The sequence below is a fragment of the Myxocyprinus asiaticus genome, chromosome 18 (genome assembly GCF_019703515.2).
Source record: "Myxocyprinus asiaticus isolate MX2 ecotype Aquarium Trade chromosome 18, UBuf_Myxa_2, whole genome shotgun sequence".
Classification (NCBI taxonomy): domain Eukaryota; kingdom Metazoa; phylum Chordata; class Actinopteri; order Cypriniformes; family Catostomidae; genus Myxocyprinus; species Myxocyprinus asiaticus.
Genome location: NC_059361.1, coordinates 8008529 through 8023520, shown reverse-complemented (window position 1 = coordinate 8023520; position 14992 = coordinate 8008529). Strand labels below are relative to the sequence as shown.

At 37.0% G+C, this 14992-nt stretch overlaps 1 protein-coding gene across 1 annotated transcript in view; it reads left to right on the top strand.

Moving 5' to 3' along the window:
* Positions 1-14992, top strand: part of myo7aa (myosin VIIAa) — a 48218-nt gene that overhangs the window by 2900 nt on the left and 30326 nt on the right. The window contains exons 2-18 of the mRNA XM_051724300.1: positions 233-346; positions 430-582; positions 2681-2865; positions 3598-3719; positions 3859-4001; positions 4595-4708; positions 4919-5072; positions 5228-5304; positions 6277-6396; positions 6478-6620; positions 6981-7191; positions 7287-7422; positions 7720-7826; positions 11290-11427; positions 12128-12286; positions 12409-12501; positions 13665-13759. Of these exons, the coding sequence (XP_051580260.1) occupies positions 233-346; positions 430-582; positions 2681-2865; positions 3598-3719; positions 3859-4001; positions 4595-4708; positions 4919-5072; positions 5228-5304; positions 6277-6396; positions 6478-6620; positions 6981-7191; positions 7287-7422; positions 7720-7826; positions 11290-11427; positions 12128-12286; positions 12409-12501; positions 13665-13759 (2264 nt within the window). The remainder of the gene's footprint in view (positions 1-232; positions 347-429; positions 583-2680; positions 2866-3597; positions 3720-3858; positions 4002-4594; positions 4709-4918; positions 5073-5227; positions 5305-6276; positions 6397-6477; positions 6621-6980; positions 7192-7286; positions 7423-7719; positions 7827-11289; positions 11428-12127; positions 12287-12408; positions 12502-13664; positions 13760-14992) is intronic.

The following is a 14992-nucleotide window of genomic DNA, read 5'->3' as shown; positions in this document are numbered from 1 at the left end:
AGTAATCTAACGGAATACGTTACAAATTACATTTTACAGCATGTATTCTGTAATCTGTAGTGGAATACATTTCAAAAGTAACCCTCCCAACCCTGGTGGTATTTATAATTCATGAGAGGGACATTCTCATTCCAGAGAGCATTTTGATTTCATGCGGTCATTAAATGATTTCGGACCATGTGTTATTCAGACTGATGTCATTTAAGAACACCGTAATGTTTGATGGTTTCAGGGCGACTATGTCTGGCTGGACCTGAAGACCGGCCGGGAATTTGAGGTCCCAATTGGAGCTGTGGTGAAGCTCTGCGATTCCGGTCAGATTCAGGTTTTGGATGATGAAGGAAATGTGAGTTACTGGTTATGATCATTTTTGCTGTTGTGTTGGAGTAAAAGGCAGATTGATTAATTTTTGAACCTTGATGTTTTCAGGAACACTGGATCACCCCCCAAAATGCCACCAACATCAAACCAATGCACCCCACCTCCATCCACGGGGTGGAAGACATGATTCGACTGGGTGATCTGAATGAGGCTGGAATTCTCCGGAACCTTCTCATCCGCTACAGAGAACATGTCATCTATGTAAGTTCTCCACCTGGTGCCAAAGCTGTAGTTTTGGAAGTTCTGTTGGAGTTTATATAGTGAAATTTATTACAAGACCACTTGCCAAATAAATAGGAAAGATGGGGGTACTTGCAATACCTGGAAGACTGGTGAAAAGTCACTTTATCCCGAATGTGTGGTTATTATTCTGATATTACTTTACATTACATTTCATTACTCAGTACAACAGCATGATCGTGAGTGAGATTTTGCTTTTATACAACAGGTCTATACAAGTTAATATTGAGTAACCGACAGTCTGACACAGTATTGGCAGCTATTTTGTTTATTTTTGCTTTGCCAAAAAAGTAGTTCCATAATAATTCTGTTCTTAGAATTATAATTCTAACATGGACAAGAGGATATGTTTGTTAAAAGGGATTTTAAATCATTAAATTTGAAGAACAGGAAGAAGTCAAGCTTGCTTAATACTGAGCAGAAAACAGTCCGAGGTCCATGTGTTCCCTGTTGCCCTGCTGCATGTACGAGTGCTATATCTACCCTGTTTGCTCTTCTGTTTTCTTCTCAATTGTTCTGTCTTTTGATAACTGCCCATACTCATTCGCTCTGGTTATATTCTCTTGTCTCTGTCTGTCTCTGTGTGAAGACTAACTGTGGGGGTCGGGTGAGTACTCGCATCAGTTTCATGCGCATGACTGCTCGCTGTTCATTACCTCACTCTGAACAAATGTGTTTTCATTATGGTGCTGCATTTCAACATGGCCATTAGGTGTGTGGTAACAGACACTGATCCATCTCACTGTAACATCACCCTCTGAAGAGCAAGACACCCATTAACTATTCTCTCATTGTCATCTTTACTAGCCGCATTTTGTAACTAATATAACTGTGCACCCTTACGTGTCTGTTGATATTTGCATGTCTTTACATCAGGACTTGTCATGCTTTAAACTCAGTGTCGATGTTACATAAAAGTCTTCAGTAAATAAGCTTGCATTTTGAATTGTGCAGTTATATTTTTCCCTTAAAATAAAAGTCTTGTATCAACAGAAGACAATTCCTCATGAAATATATATATATATATATATATATATATATTTGTCCTATGTAATGTTTTGGAAAGGGTCCAACATGAACACACAGGAAATTGGCATGTTTTTTCTGAAAGTGCATGTACCATAAAATCCACCCCCATTCAGCCGAAATACTGACAAGTGCCTTCCCCCATGAGACATTTTTGTAGACATTACACCCACAAACTGGAGCTCACACTTGCACATACATTCAATTGCACTCCCAGGCCACTGGAGCAGTGATTTGAATTTCTGTAAGCACAGACTGATTTTAGCAGCAAAACTTTCAACCTACTATCGCCAAATTCACAGTGCGATCAGTCTAATGGGTTTGCATTGGTCTTAGTAAGTTACATGTTAGACTAAAAAGTGCTGTAAAGGATTTTTTGGAACATGATGCATTAAAATGTCCCTATAACCTCACAGATATTGGTCAAAAATGTGTCCTGAGGAGTCACACCTGTCTCTGTGACAGCCCTAGACTAGCAGCATTTTTGGACAGATGCGGTGTGGTTTAAGGGATGGGGGATAGGTATAATTAATTGGCTAATTCTAGCAGAAATTCACAAAAATCACATACAGGCTGGCCTGGCTCTACAGGGGTGCCTGGGTGGGCCTGACCCACCCAATCATGAGCTTGGCCCACCTTAACAACCACACCCACCCCTTCAACTGTTCGGCCCACCCGATAGGGTCCTATGGCCCACCTTACATTTTAGCTGGAGCCAGGCCTGCTTACAGGACCTTTAAAATTGACACAACAATAGAAGAAAACTGTACAATTACAGAGAAGGACCTCCGATGTGTTAAAAAGTTGGTTTATCACAAAAATAATGTTTGAATGACAGCCACAGTGATATTTCTTCAGCTTATTGGACTTAAATCATGACTGATAGAATTTCACCAAGAGTGCCTTCCAAACATGTTCATATTCACAGGCCTATTCTGTTTAAGCTCTCTACAAACACACATTTAAATCAGTACAAACCACTGCAGCTGAAGTTCTTCAAGTCTGCTTAAACTTTTTTTTTAATCCTCTGTAGACATATACCGGGTCAATCTTAGTGGCTGTAAACCCCTATCAGCTGCTGCCCATCTATACGGCTGACCAGATTCGCCTCTACACCAACAAAAAGATCGGAGAGATGCCACCACATATCTTTGCCATCGCCGACAACTGCTACTTCAACATGCAGCGCAACAACAAAGATCAGTGCTGTATCATAAGGTGCGGAAAAGTTGTAAGACTATGTAAGCAAGACACTGATTATGTGTGCCTCCATTATAGCTTGATGAAAAAACATGTGTTGTAGATGTCTTTCTATCTGTCCGTCAACTTTTATTTTGTGTTGTGGCTAAATGGTTAAAGATATGTGCTGGTTACCCAAAGGTTGTAGGTTCAAATCTCACACAGGGCAATTCACGAGCTACACATAACCCTATCTTGGGGCATGTCTGGATTGTAAACATCATTCTGTGAGATGCTAGAGCGATTTGTGTTTGCTGCTACTAAGGTTAGGGTTAGTTGTAAGGAAATTCAGGACTAGCATTGGAAACCTGATTAAAAATAAGTTCCTCTACATCGAACCAAAACAAGTGAGCACAGAATTCAAGTTAGGTTTAAAACAACATGTAAATTTGACAGGGGAAGGGTCCAGGTTGACGTTGAGGTCAGGGATAAAGTCAAGCTAAGAGGGCATTTCACACAAAAAGTTCCTTGCGATATTAAAGCTACAGTAGATACAGTTCCACAAACAGAACAGATGTCTTGAGATGCATTGTTAACAATTGAAGTTCTTTTTAACTCAACAGGGTGTCTAAAGACCAAGGCACTTCTGCATGTTACCATTCAGATGTGACCCCCAGGTTGTCCTAATGGGATTGTTTCTGGGATTTGTTTACTGCAAGAATATTTTAAGATTTGTCCATGTAGGTTAATCTTTCTGTATCTCCCCATCAGTGGTGAGTCTGGAGCAGGAAAAACAGAAAGCACCAAGTTGATTCTACAGTTCTTGGCTGCTATTAGTGGTCAGCACTCCTGGATTGAGCAACAGGTATTGGAGGCAAACCCCATCTTAGAAGGTAAGAGATCCGGGGTATTCCTGGTGGGGTTTGTGTTTTGGAAATTCCATCTTTGTCTGAAACATGCTGTTCTGAATCTGGTTTAAGGGGAATACATTTACTAGGATTTACTAACAAAGGCATGTGCTTTACCCAACAGCCTTTGGGAATGCTAAGACCATCCGAAACGACAACTCCAGCCGGTTTGGGAAGTACATCGACATCCACTTCAACAAAAGAGGAGCTATAGAAGGGGCAAAGATTGAGCAGTACCTTCTGGAGAAATCCAGAGTGTGTCGACAGGTACGAACAAGTTTTAAGATGAATTCTGATTTGATTGAAATGGGCTGTGTAGTTATGGAACAACGAAGTAGGACGAACAGCATTACGTTTAAAAAGAAACCACACCTAAGATAAAGCAAATAATTTAACCAAGACAAGACGTGTAATTTCTTACTTGGATTACCAAAAATATCCAAATAGGTATAGCTTTAGGCTGGAGATCTCCAAATGGGGGTGCCAACTCCAAAAGGGGGCGTCACTTCCACATACGGTTTGGGTTAGGGAAAGGGTTAGGTTAGGGGCTCCCAATATCTTTACTGGCGGTTTGGAGCTCCCGCCCCTTTTTGGAGCTCTGCCTGGAACTATGTCCTTCTCAAAATAGCTGACCAAACTCTAATTTTGTGTTATATTTTTGTTGTAAAACATGATAACCAAAATAAAATTTTGTGGAAACACTTTGAACATACAGCAGCTGCCTGGCACGTTAGGCAGCCTTAAAACATCATTATGATATACCTTTTTAAACTTAGACCAAATTGCAATGTTTGTAAAATGGTTTATTATGGTTTATTTTCAAAAAATGTTCATTTCGCTTCTTTCCTTCACTATTTTAGGCCCGTGATGAGAGAAACTACCACATATTCTACTGTATGTTGAAGGGTATGACTCCAGACCAGAAGACGAAGCTTGGCTTGGGTAAAGCCACAGACTACACCTATCTTACTATAGTGAGTCATGATCTTTGCACTAATTTTCTAGCAGTACAGTATACATGTTTTTGTTTATATACTTAAGAAAAAAAAAATGGCACGTTTTTACAGCAGACGTTGAAACCTGCAAAATGATTCCATATACATACATCATTAGTAGCCAAATGAGTAAAAAACTAGCACCTTCATCCAGGGTCTTTTGGTGTCTTTCTCACTGTCTAAACTCAGGGAAACTGCACTGTTTGTGATGGTCGTGATGATCAGAAAGAATACTCAAACATCCGTTCGGCCATGAAGGTCCTCATGTTCACAGACAAAGAGAACTGGGAGATCTCCAAACTGCTAGCTGCTATTCTACACATGGGCAACCTGAACTATGAGGGTGAGTTTGCAAGGACAGCCATTTTCTACCCTGAGCTCCATTTTTATGTTAAAATATTTTGTATACATTTTTTGTTATGTGCTATTGGCTTGGGTAGCACTGAGACTGTAAACAGCTGATTTGGGTGCTAAAATGGTCATACATTTCCTTCACAGCTCGCACATATGATAATTTGGATGCCTGTGAGGTGGTGCGTTGCTCAGATTTGAACATTGCATCTGTTTTATTAGAGGTAAGGTGTTAAATCATATAGTTTAGCTATTCAAAGCAAAAGACAATGATGCTATGCTAATTTGAATGCATTTTTTTTTTCTCATTAGAACATTTTAAGAATCAGATCTCTTAAAAATGCTTTAAGAAAGTAACAATGGTAATAGAAATGGTAATTAATGAGTTCTTGTGATTTTTGTGTGGTATCAGATGTTTTTTAGCATACTGTATGTGCAAGATCAGTACAATATGTTGGAGCGCCCTCTTGTGATTAACTTGGAAACATACAATTACTGAAATGCCTTAAAGGAATATTTGGGGTTCAATACAAGTTAAGCTCAATTGACAGCATTTGTTGCATAATACTGATTTCCACAAAAATGAATTTTTTTCTGGGTTAGAGTGAGGAACTTAAAATGGAAGTGAATGGGGCCAATCTGTAAATGTTAAAATACTAACTTTTTCAAAAGTATAGCCACAATACATAAACAATTTGTGTGTCAACATGATTTTAGTGTGATAAAATCATTTACTAACCTTTTCTGTTTAAAGTTCTAGCCAATTTTACAACTTCGTTGCCATGACGATGTAATGTCAAAAAACCCCAAAATCCTAAAACGACTGTAAAAATGATGATCTAAACGTTACAGCTCAAATAATACAGAAGTTTTAACAGAAGAATTAATGTAAATGCTTTTATAAAATTTTAAGCTTCACATTTCTGTCTTTAAACCCTCCAAAAATTGGCCCCATTCACTTCCATTTGTAAGTGCCTCACTGTAACCTCGATTTCTTAAAATGAAAAGTCTTTGAGACTTTCAGATATGCTTAATATACTGTATGATACATTTCTCGGTTATTTATTTTATACGATAAGTCAGCTGACATTTGACAAATTATAATTCTATATTTTTGCACAAGATTTTGATGATCTTGCAGTGTTTCTTAACAAAAGCAGAAAACAATGATGTTCATATTTATGATATGTTCATAGGTGGACTTAAAGGACCTGATGAATTGCTTGACTAGCCGAACCATAATAACCCGGGGAGAGACTGTGTCCACCCCTCTCAGCATGGAGCAGGCCCTGGATGTCCGAGACGCTTTTGTTAAGGTGAAAACTGTCTCCTATAACTTCTCTACTTTCGGCCTAGTGCAATAATGGCATCTGACTGGCTGTGTGCCTGTGCTGTAGGGAATATATGGCCGCTTGTTTGTGTGGATAGTTGAGAAAATCAACGCAGCCATTTATAAACCTCCATCCCTGGAGCTAAAAGCAGTGCGGAGATCCATCGGACTGCTCGACATATTCGGCTTTGAGAACTTTACTGTTAACAGGTAGCAAACGCATCACATGAAACACATCCATATACTGTAAGCATATCACATACATTTCTTTATTGAAGAAATATTATCAACACTTTACACTATAGTATCCCTGTTACACATTAATACATTTTAATTGTAACAATTATATGGAAGTTTGACCAAACCCTGTTTGGAGTTTACAACATGTATTCAACAACTCAGTCAACAAGAAATAAAATTGATTTCCAGATTTACTTTCTTAATACCTAGTTAGTGTTAATGTAGTAAAGGTTATGGCAAAGTGATAGCAAAGAAGGAATGGAACACCTATTTTTATTTAATTAACATGAAATCCAGCATATGAGTATTTTGATTTGATCTCCACTTCAGCTTTGAGCAGTTGTGTATCAACTTTGCCAACGAAAACCTGCAGCAATTCTTCGTCCGTCATGTTTTTAAACTGGAGCAAGAGGAATATAACCTTGAGAATATCAACTGGCAGCACATCGAGTTCACAGACAACCAAGATGCTTTGGATATGATCGCAATTAAACCCATGAATATCATCTCTCTTATTGATGAAGAGAGCAAGTTCCCCAAGGTCAGAGACTGAATGAAGTGACCTGAACATTCACAGTGAAGTTATGCTGACCATTTATGTTTTCATGTTTCATTCTGTTCCCTTCCTGTCTTTAGGGTACAGATACTACCATGCTGAACAAACTGAATTCTCAACACAAACTCAATACCAACTACATTCCCCCCAAAAACACTTATGAAACACAGTTTGGCATCCAACACTTTGCTGGTATTGTCTACTACGAGACCAGAGGTTGGTATCATTCCCATAATACATGATATCGAAATGGGTTCAAATTTGGGACATATACAGTATATTTAAGGGGATAAAGTTCTTTAACTTGCTAAGGCAAGCATGACTATTACTACTGCTCATATGTATGGGTGTGGGATTTGAACAAACCACTAACCCAAAGTATTAAACTTCAGCATATTTGAACTGTGGACATGTCTGATACCTCAGATTGTCTAGTTAATTGATGATTAACTGTGCTTGATAATGTGTTAGTTTACATTTGTAATTGATTCTGTGGTTTTTGTTTCTCTACAGGTTTTTTGGAGAAGAACCGCGACACTCTTCATGGTGACATCATTCAGCTCGTACACTCCTCTAAGAACAAGTTCATCAAGCAGATCTTTCAGGCGGACGTCGCTATGGTAACGTCTCCAGCTCACAACATCCTTTATGTATTTTTAATATTAAGGATCGATTAGTTACAACACAAGTTGTTCCTCTTTCTTTCTCTGTGTTTATGAAATATGGTCCAGTTTTTATGTGGTTATGTGCCCGGTGGCAGTCTTGGTAAACCAGGTTCACTGCATAAGGTAAAACCGTGATAGAAGACCGTTAGTTCTGTCATTCGGCACACGTGTTGTCCTTTGTGTGTCTGTATGCGTTCACTGTCAAAACGGCAATATCATCATTAGCATTAAAGTGATGGTTCACCCAAAAATGAAAATTTCTCTCATCATTTACTCACCCTCATGCCATCCCAGATGTGTGTCTTTCTTTTTTCTGCAAAACACAATCGAAGATTTTTAGAAGAATATCTCAGCTCTGTTGGTCTACACAGTGCACGTGAATGGTGGCCAGAACTTTGAAGGTCCAAAAAGCATATAAAGGCAGCATAAAAGTAATCCATATAACTCCAGAGGTTAAATCCATGTCTTCAGAAGCATTATGATAGGTGTGTGGGTGAGAAACAGATCAATGTTGAAGTCCTTTTGTACTATAAATATTCACTTTCACTTCCACATTCTTTTTGTTTTTGGCGATTTGCATTCTTCGTGCATATAGCCACCTACTGGGGCTATAAAGATTGCTTAAAGACTTAAAGATTGATCTGTTTCTCACACACACACACCTATCGTAATGCTTCTGAAGACATGGATTTAACCTCTGGAGTTGTATGGATTACTTTTATGCTGCCTTTATATGCTTTTTGGACCTGCAAAGGTTTGATCATCTTTCACTTTTATTGTATGGACCTACAGAGCTGAAATATTCTTCTAAAATCTTTGTTTGCATTCAGCAGAAGAAAGAAAGTCATACACATCTGGGATGGCATGAGGGTGAGTAAATGATGAGGGAATTTTCATTTTTGGGTGAACTATCCCTTTAAGAAAACTCCTGTTTCTAACCATCTGATTTTTTGTAATCAAGTAATTAATATCTGTGTAGCAGTATGCTTATTACAGCAGGTTTTACAGTAACTAATAATAGTTTATGCTGTTAACATTAGAAAAACTGGAGCAGCTTTAAGTGTTTTTGCTAACTTTGTGAGTTGTGACATTTTGGGAAATTGGGAATATCCAATGTAATCTCTTGTATTATTATTATTATTATTATTATTATTTTATTATTATTTTTTTTACCTCACCTGAACAAGATGTAACTACAATTAACCACTGATATTTCATTAGTTAGTTAGAAATGATGATGACATGTAGGGTACAATGGAGCTAAATACACAAGATTAAAAAAATAAATAATAATAATATATATACACTACCGGTCAAATTTTTTGAAACACTTATTCTTTATTATAATTTTTTTTCTTCACATTTTAGAATAATAGTAAAGTCATCAAAACTCTGGAATAACATAAATGGAACTATGGGAATTATGTTGTGGCTAAACAAAATCCAAAATAAATCAAAACTGTGTTATATTTTAGCATCTTCAAAGTAGTCACCCTTTGCCTAGAATTTGCAGTCATGTACTCTTGACATTTTCTCAACCAACTTCTTGAGGTATCACCCTGGGATGCTTTTTAAACAGTATTGAAGGAGTTCCCATCTATGTTGGGCACTTATTGGCTGCATTTCTTTATTATTTGGTCCAAGTCATCAATTTCAATTATTTTTATTTTTATTTATTTTCACAATTATATTTTTGTCTACAAAACTAATTTCAAACATTTAAGCAAACGCCTTCAGATCAAATTATTTTTAAGATCATGAGAAACATTTCAGTCAAGTGTTTCAAAACTTTTGACCGGTAATGTGTGTGTGTATATATATATAAAACATAAGATATAAAACATATATCTTTTATTATTTATTTTCACATATTATATTGCTCCGTCAATATTCAATAAAAAAAAAAAAAAATATATATATATATATATATATATATATATATACATATATATATATATTTTTATTGAATATTGACGGAGCAATATAATATGTGAAAATAAATAATAAAAGAAAGTTGTTTTGATTCAAATTCGTAAAATAAAATAAAAAGTGGCGACAGAGACTTTTATTCCAAACTTGAGGTAAAATACCCCCACGTATGGGGTAAAAGGTCCCCAGGGGGGTGACATATAGTGACTTTGTGTAAATATAGGGACAATAGTTATAGGGCAAAAATGGTCAATCTTATAAATTAAGATTGTTACATCCACAGAATAACCATTTCAGAAATCATTTCATTTTTCAAAAATCTATTCGCCCCACTAAAGTAAAACAGTGTGTTTTATGGGGGACTTTAGCCCCTTCAAAAGGGGGGCTTTTTACCCCATATATGCAATTCCTTCACTAATTGGACAGTTATTAAAAAACTTTTGATTTAATGACCTTGAACAAAACTGAAAACGACAAATAAGTATTTTGTTTCAAAATAAATGTGATAATTTCAGGGATTCACATTAGCTAATTTTATTAGATAAATTATTAAACTTTAGAAATTGCATGCAGTGATCTCATGGATCAGGAATATTTTGCAGTGTAAAGTGGCAATTAGGTGTTAAAGGAAGTACTGTGGTAGGTTTTCTTGCTGTTTAGTGCCTTTTACCCCCTGGGGCGTTTATCCCCGTTGTACCCTTATGTATAATGTTCATTGATTTTCTTTGTACATTTTGATTTTTGAGCCAATATACAGCCTTAAACATCATTCACTTGTTCATGGCACAGCCTATAGTTTGAGCTTTAACACTTTCCACCTTTTTTTGTTCTCTTAAGTAGACCAAAATAAATAATATGACATGCTTCTGTCTAGATAATATATCTGTCAAACAGCACTTCCTAAGGTGAGGCCATTTCCTGTTTGAGAATGAAAGAGCTCCGGGCAAAGAAAAGAGAGAGTGATTTCAATGAGAAAACAGACAGAGTGACAGAAAAGCAGTTACCCACCAGCTTGAAATAAAATCTCGGGAAGAAATGTCCTGGCCATATTTTATTACAAATTCAAAATAAAATAAATAAGAAGTTATAATTTCCCCTCCAAATGTTCTTTACTGTTAAAAAAACAAAACAATGTAACACATTAATGAAATCATCCTGTTTATGTACAATGCATTATTTTAGAATTCAATTCAGTTTACATAGGTACCAAATATACGTTACAATTTTAATTATATACAGTGTGTATATATATATATATATATTTGCCATTACATTACTGTTACAATGCCAAAATCTTAATGGTTACATAAATAGGCTTCTTTTTCTTCATGCAGAACATATTTAGCTTTTTCTGTCCTCTGTCGTTCTTGACAGTTTTCACATGATTTACCCTAAAAAGAATCTTGACCTCTGCTCAGCACTATTCTTGAACATCTTTTAAAAAGTGCTCACTCTCTCTCTTTTTGTGTGTGTGTTTCCTGATACACAGGGGGCGGAGACCAGAAAGCGTTCCCCGACTCTGAGCAGTCAGTTCAAGCGCTCTTTGGAGCTGTTGATGCGCACACTGAGCGTGTGTCAGCCGTTCTTCGTTCGCTGCATCAAACCCAATGAGTACAAGAAGCCCATGGTGAGTCAAACCAGTGTCAATCTGTACAACAGCAATGGAAAGCCATATCTTGACTGGTGCCAATGGAGAATGAGATCTGGTTCATGCCAATGGATGACTCATAACTCAATATAGAAATTATGTTTACAGGTTTTTAGATTTACTCTTTCCTAAAATGTTGTTTAAGGAGAATGTCTTCTCATTACTTTTCTAATAAGTCTTATTGATTGCTTTTGTCTTGTTTTGACATTGTATAACTGTTTGGTAACATCTTATGATATGTTTTATTATCAAATCAGAAGTTTATGTACATTGAAATTTTGGATAGCAATTTAAAGCTATTTGTTAAGGTTAGTTATCATGAATACAGTTGTTCATGTTAGTTCAATGCATTAACTAATGTTAATGCAAAAACTTTTACATTTTAAAACTCTATTAGTAAAAAATGTATGTACTGCATATATGTATATAACCAAGATTCAGAAGTGCTGTAAAAGTATTGTTCATTGTTAGTTCATGTTAACTAACGTAGTAACTGACATTAACAAATACAACCTATTGTAAAGTGTTACATTAGGTTGTACATTTCCAACAATATGAATGTACTAATAAGCCATTAGGTTTAATGTAATATTGTTTGTTGTTATTGAAAGTTATTACATGCTAACAAGTGGCTTCTACCAAGAGGTATGTTTCTGACCATACTTCTGTGATTCGTCAGCTCTTTGATCGTGAGCTGTGTGTGAGACAGCTCAGATATTCTGGAATGATGGAAACCATCCGGATTCGCCGGGCCGGATACCCCATTCGTTACACTTTCGTCGAGTTTGTGGACAGATACCGTGTATTAATGCCTGGAGTAAAACCTGCTTACAAACAGGTGAGAGACGATAAATCTCCCTAGAAACTTTACTTTGGCTTATGAAGTACATTTCATGTTTATATGTCTTCCTTGTGCATTTAATAAGCTGTCTAAATGTATTCTGGGTGTTTTTTTCTTAGGAGGACCTGAGAGGAACCTGTCAGCGTATTGCTGAAGCTGTACTGGGCCGTGATGATGATTGGCAGATGGGAAAGACCAAGATCTTTCTGAAGGTACCGTACCTCAGGTCCACTTTTAAAGAGCAACAGGGCTGGTAACCTCACATAGAACTGCCAATTTAAGTACTCTGCAGAGATTTCTAGTTTAATTTATCATTAGAAATGAATAAAATAGGGGGGCCTGGGTAGCTCAGTGAGTAAAGACGCTGCCTACCACCGCTGGAGTCGCGAGTTCGAATCTAGGGCATGCTGAGTGACTCCAGCCAGGTCTCCTAAGCAACCAATTGGACCGGTTGCTAGGGAGGGCAGAGTCACGTGGGGTAACCACCTCATGGTCGCTATAATGTGGTTCTCGCTCTCGGTGGGGCGCGTGGTGAGTTGTGCGTGGATGCCGCAGAGAATAGCGTGAAGCCTCCACACACGCCATGTCTCGATTTGTCATATTCGAAATAACAAGCCACGTGATAAGATGCGTGGATTGACGGTCTCAGACGCGGAGGCAACTACGCTACCACGAGGACTTAGAGTGCATTGGGAATTGGGCATTCCAAATTGGGGGAGAATAGGGGAGAAAATGAACAAAATACCATTATTGAGCCAGTATATTGAAATATACATTCAAAACCATGTACTTGCCTTATCCTGAGTCACTACAATAAGCCGTAGTGTATCTTAAAATGTTTGATGATGTGACCACAAAAGACCATTTGCCATATGTGCTTCACAATCGGTACAAGAAGAGGGATTTTTTAAAATAATCAAATCATAACTTGTCACTGATTAACATGTGAATCTGTGTTTAGATAGAAATATCAGCTCGTTGTTTCTGTATGCAGTCATTTCAAAATAAATAAAAAACATTGACTGCAATATTCGAGGTTTGTTTTTCTGTGGCCGGAAAGACTGCCCTCAGCTAGAGGTCAAAGGTCAAGAACTAGTTTGTCTATTTCTAAACAGCCAGTGCAAATTTTCCAGGCATTGGTCTTTATCATACCTCCCAGTTCTCTAGAACAGGAAATCCCACTCAGCAGGAAGGAAGAGAGGGCAGTGTCAATACATACTGACAGGAAGTGGAGGATTGGAAGAGATGCACATCAATATGAGGCGTGCTGATAACCTGAATGATGGAACATCATAAGTGTTGTGCTTAAAGATGCTGGAGGTTATAGTTCTATTAGTATGGATTCTCTTTAAACACCTCTCTCTACCTTTGGCAGGATCATCATGACATGTTGCTGGAAATTGAGAGAGATAAGGCCATAACTGACAAGGTCATTCTCATTCAGAAAGTCGTGCGAGGTTTCAAGGACAGGTAAGAATGTCTGCCGAGTTGTAGTTTGCATTTGATGTAGGGAAGCAGGGTCCTATATTAGCACTCACCAAGCGCCGAAAGCTTTGATAAGTTGTCGTAAATAAAGCTCCAACTGGCCAGTAACTTCATCTTACTTACATTTTATGTAATTTAATTTTAAGAGCAGTCAATGACCATTACTGAAGTGAGTGTTTAGTAGACATACAAACTGTCTACTTAAGAAAATATGTCAGTGACTGTCATGTCTGTCAGCAAAATGAAAATATGACAAATTGCAAAAACACCTTCACGGACAGTTTCACAGAGCAACTGAGATTAGATCAGCACTGTTTGACACAAGTATGCAGGGAAAACAGAGCTTTTTAATAGGGGCAAAATGTATATTTTAATAAAAATAATGCAAAATTCCAGTTTCATGGGTGGCAAGAAATATTAGTAACACTTTACAAGAGGTTGTATTTGTTAATATTAGTTCATACAATAGTTAACATCAACTAACAGTGAACAATACTTTTACAACATTTATTCATTTTAATTCACCCTCCTATTCTGCTCAAGAAGGGCCACTTTACCGTTCGTGGTCATTTTTGACCGGAAACAGTATATAACATTTCTTCTTTACTGGAGTAAAAACAATACAATTATGCACTTCTACTGGGATTTTAGGTTTTTAAGATCATATTTACATATACATTTCTCAATTTCACCATTCATTTGCATATGCAAATAAGCACATTTATGTAACTTAACTACAGTAAAAACCTAGTTGAAGGTTTGACCACAAACCGTAAATGTGTTGCTTTTTTTTTACGACCACTTAAACAGTCTTGTACAGCTCAGATAAAGGAAACCATTTTTTTTATTTTTTATTTTTTTGCATCTGCAAAATTTATTTCGGTCAAAAATGACCGAACAGTAAAGGAAAATTAAAGGTGCTTTAAGCAAATTAGTTTTTAATGGAAAGGTATGCAAAAAAAATAAATAAAAAGTTCATACTCCCTAAAAGATATTCATAAAATAAGTGTCCTGAGATATCTCGTCGGCCTGCAAACAAAAATGAAATTTTTATGCCATGTTTATCATAACAGTTGTCAGTCAAGGGTGCTATTTTGCTACTGTTGTGTTTGACAACCGTGGGATGATGGTCTTCTGCTCAGTGTCGCTGTCTACATTATCTTTGATGTGCTGGGTTTTGGAAAGAGGGGGTGTGGCTAAATATAACGGCCCAGCTCG